Source organism: Uranotaenia lowii, chromosome 3 (assembly GCF_029784155.1).
Source record: "Uranotaenia lowii strain MFRU-FL chromosome 3, ASM2978415v1, whole genome shotgun sequence".
In the NCBI taxonomy this organism is placed as follows: domain Eukaryota; kingdom Metazoa; phylum Arthropoda; class Insecta; order Diptera; family Culicidae; genus Uranotaenia; species Uranotaenia lowii.
Genome location: NC_073693.1, coordinates 3,127,076 through 3,130,880, shown reverse-complemented (window position 1 = coordinate 3,130,880; position 3,805 = coordinate 3,127,076). Strand labels below are relative to the sequence as shown.

At 40.7% G+C, this 3,805-nt stretch overlaps 1 protein-coding gene across 1 annotated transcript in view; it reads right to left on the bottom strand.

Moving 5' to 3' along the window:
* The window catches only part of LOC129750522 (uncharacterized), a 41,459-nt gene extending 38,268 nt beyond the window's left edge, over positions 1 to 3,191 (bottom strand). The window contains exon 1 of the mRNA XM_055745481.1: positions 2,211 to 3,191. Within this exon, the coding sequence (XP_055601456.1) occupies positions 2,211 to 3,055 (845 nt within the window). The 5' untranslated portion in view covers positions 3,056 to 3,191. The remainder of the gene's footprint in view (positions 1 to 2,210) is intronic.
* Between the last annotated feature and the right edge of the window lie 614 nt (positions 3,192 to 3,805).

Below are 3,805 nucleotides of genomic sequence, written 5' to 3'. Positions count from 1 at the left end.
GCATATCTTATGAGAATAGATTTTTAGGCAACAATTTCCATTATGTAGATTCGCGAAAGAAATGCTTACTCTAAAGTTGAACATGACAATTACTACCGGCGTTCCACAAGGCAGTAGTCTCGGTTCGTTGGTTTTCCTGTTTTTCTGTACGTTCAACAGCAATCTTCAAGGACGACATATCAATTTTTATTATGTTTAAGAATTGGACAGTTGATTCCAGGTAACAATTATTGTACAGTAAGGTATTTTTTCTACGCGTTTTTTTGTGTGCTTTTTTTCACTGCTTTTTTACGCGGTTTTCGGGAATTAAGTCTTTCACTATGGTGTCTTGTCCGAGCCAATCCCGGTAACTGCTGGAGTGAGACAGGGATGTATATTGTCACCGCTGCTTTTTCTCATCGTAATGGATGAGATCTTGACTGGATCGATTGACTGCAGACCAAACCGAGGATTGCCGTGGAATCCTTCAACAATGTAGCAACTGAACGACCTTGACCTGGCAGACAATATTATTTTGCTCGCCCAAACACAACAAGACATGCAGAGCAAACTCGACGACCTCACCGAGGGCTCCAAGGCAGCGGGTCTCAAAATCAATGTCGGAAAGACCAAGTCGATGGAAATCAACACAGAAAACCGTTCCAATTTCGTGGTAGCTGGACAATAGGTTGAGAAAGTGGAGTGCTTCCAGTATCTTGGTAGCCAGATTACGCCTGATGGTGGTACCAAGAGGGACATCAGAAAGGCCCGATTTGCGTTTGCGAGTCTCCGAAACATCTGTCGCTCACGCCAGATCTCTCTACGAACTAACATCTGAATCTTGAACTCAAACGTCAAATCCGTATTATTGTTGTACGGATGTGAAACTTGGTGCACATATGCGGTGACGACGCGAAAACTGCAAGTTTTTGTGAATCGCTGCCTGCGGAACATCATCCGCGCTTGGTGGCCTGGCAACTGGATCTCAAACGTGGAACTTCATCGCCGGTGTCATCAAAAGGCGCTAGAAATCGAGATTCGGGAACGTAAGTGGAGATGGATTGGGCACACGCTGCGAAGAGATGAAAACGAGATTTGCAGAGAGGCGCTTGACTGGAATCCAGATGGGCATCGAAGAAGAGACAGGCCCAAATCTCGTGGCGGCGAAGTCTAGCCGCTGAAATCCGCACAGTTGACGAGAACCTTGGCTGGCAGCAAGTGAAGACGCTGGCTCCGGATCGCCAGCAGTGGAGATCTTTTATGTCAGCCCTATGCGTCGGTCAATCGGCGCCGGACTCTTAGGTATAGGGGGTAGATAGGTTCGGGAATTAACGCGGATTTTTTACGCGGTATATTTATTCTTCCCTTTTCAAAGGAAAACACTTAGAATCTTTTTGAGGCCTGAGACTTGAGATATGAAACCATGAAACATGAGACCTGAGACATGAGACTTGACCTGAGACAAAAGACGTGCGACTTGAGACATGATACATGAGAAATGAGACATAAGACTTGAGACCTAAGACCTGAGACCTTGTCTCAGGTCTCATATCTCAAGTCTCAGGTCTCATGTCTCAAGTCTTATGTCTTTTGTCTCAGGACTCATGAAACATGTCTCAGGTCTCATCTCTCAGATCTCAAGTCTCCTGTCTCATGTCTCAAGTCTCATGTCTTATGCCTTTTGCCCCAGGGCTCAGGTCTCAGGCCCCATGGCTTATGTCTTAGGTCTCAATGTCATTATCATGTCATTGTCAATGTCATATCATGTCATTCATGTCAGGTCCTCTCTGCCCAAGGTTCAAGTTTTTTACAAGGTTTTCCGCAATAAGCACTGTTTTTTTACGCGGTTTTCGGGAATTAATGCGGTTTTTTCTAAGGAGTTTTCGGGAATTAACGACCAATCTATCTCTAATGTAGAATTATGAGTTTAAAGTCCAGAAAAAGTCATTCATATCAACGTTTTGTCGATATGAAAATTTGTGCACAGAAATTAAATGAGAAAATCAATTTGTTTTGGGTGAGTATATTAAATTTTAGATTATCGTGTAATAAAAAGGTGTCATTTTCATGAGCCATTTTCGTAACGGTATGGTCGTCAAAATGAAAAGGATCAGTGTGAATTGAAGAACGGATTTTGGAAAAACCCGTTACGTCGTTCTTCCCAATATAATAAAATAGGTAGGTATAAGGTTTAAGAGCACTGCGATATGTATGACAAATCATCGACTTACCTTTTGTAGGTGCAATTGAACACCGGTGCTCCAATGATCAGCTGTTCGTTGTTGATTCTCATCCAGAGATCTCCGTACTGAACCAGAGGCCTTTTCTCGTCCGGGTTCTCCGTCCTCAACAAACTAGGAACCTGCTTCAGGCGCTCGTTAAGTTTGGCATACTGTTCCCCTTTGATCAGTCGAAGTTTGTTTAACTCACAACGAGCTGTGTTGGTTTGATCTTTCAACGTTCTCAGAACATCGTTGAAACACGTAAAATTATTCAAACTTGAGCCACCGGCTACCGTTGAATTTACGTGATAACACTGGAAATCTGTTACAATGGGATCCACTTCCGATGTGAGATAGATTTTAACTACCGGATATCCGGGTCTATCGTCACTTTCGTCTATAATGTGTTTGATATAGTTACTATAACTTTTATAGTGAGATAATTGAACCGAAGGTTGGTCACGCCGTTCAACTATCAACAGACGGTGATCAATGCGAAGTAGATAAAAGAACTTTCGATTCAAACCGTTATTCGATCGAAAAACCGATAATATCACACTTTTATCCGGAGCGCTTGTACCAGACAGTTCATCTGGATTGGTCGGAGATAAAGTTGCAAAAATACTTTTCTCGATCTTGGCTTTGCTATTCAAGATGAGTTCACCGGATAGATTTAAACGAGTCAATATTGATCTATCTTTCATTTCCAATAGTTGATAATCCGATGTCAACCCAACCAAAACCCATTCGCCACGTTTTATAACTATTCGTTTAACCAGTATCAGCTGATCTTCACCACTTGAGTTCAACAACCGTTGAGGTATGTCGCTTTCAAAATCTTCTAAAGAAATCATTTCAGAGTTTATTGTCAAACCACTTTGATACGAATATAAAACTAAGAAGTTACCACAATTTAGCTTGAATTAATTAATTTGCACCTCTTAAAACCAAAAACTCTTTTCAAATAAATTACTGCTTGAGATAGGTGTTTGTTTTTTACCGGCAAAACAAACTTTATTTTAAGGTGGCGCAGCCAAGTGGCGAGTAGAGAAACCACTTCCACACTTAAACAAATTCCGTTCTTTTTATTGGTTGGTTAGAAAGGTAAACTTGAGAAGAATTAGTGAACCTAATCAAAGTCTCTATGTATAATAAAAAAAATGAAAAGTGTACTATTTTAAATTAATTTCTGAAAGAGCGATGTGTTAACCATTTTATTCTGAATATCTTTGCTTTGTCAAACCAAGCAAATAATGACCTAATTAACTTCCTTGAATTTACGTAGAAAAGCATCCGCCAAGAAATATCGTAGCTAAGTATGAAGGAATATATGTAAGCTACTGACGAAAATTAAACATACAATTCAACGAAAATGCTATCTCTATAAGGTATAGAATCATCGCTGATCTTCAAATACAACCATGATGCAAAACTAAGAGATAATAATAACATTAGGGCGCCTAGACAATTGGTGAAAAGTGACATGTCGATAAAATGTATTTTTCAACGAACTCGATGATGTCGGTACTGCAAATTCTCAAGTATCTCCTACCCCCCCCCCCCCCCCCCCCCTCGCATGTTAAATCAAAATGATTGTTCTTTCA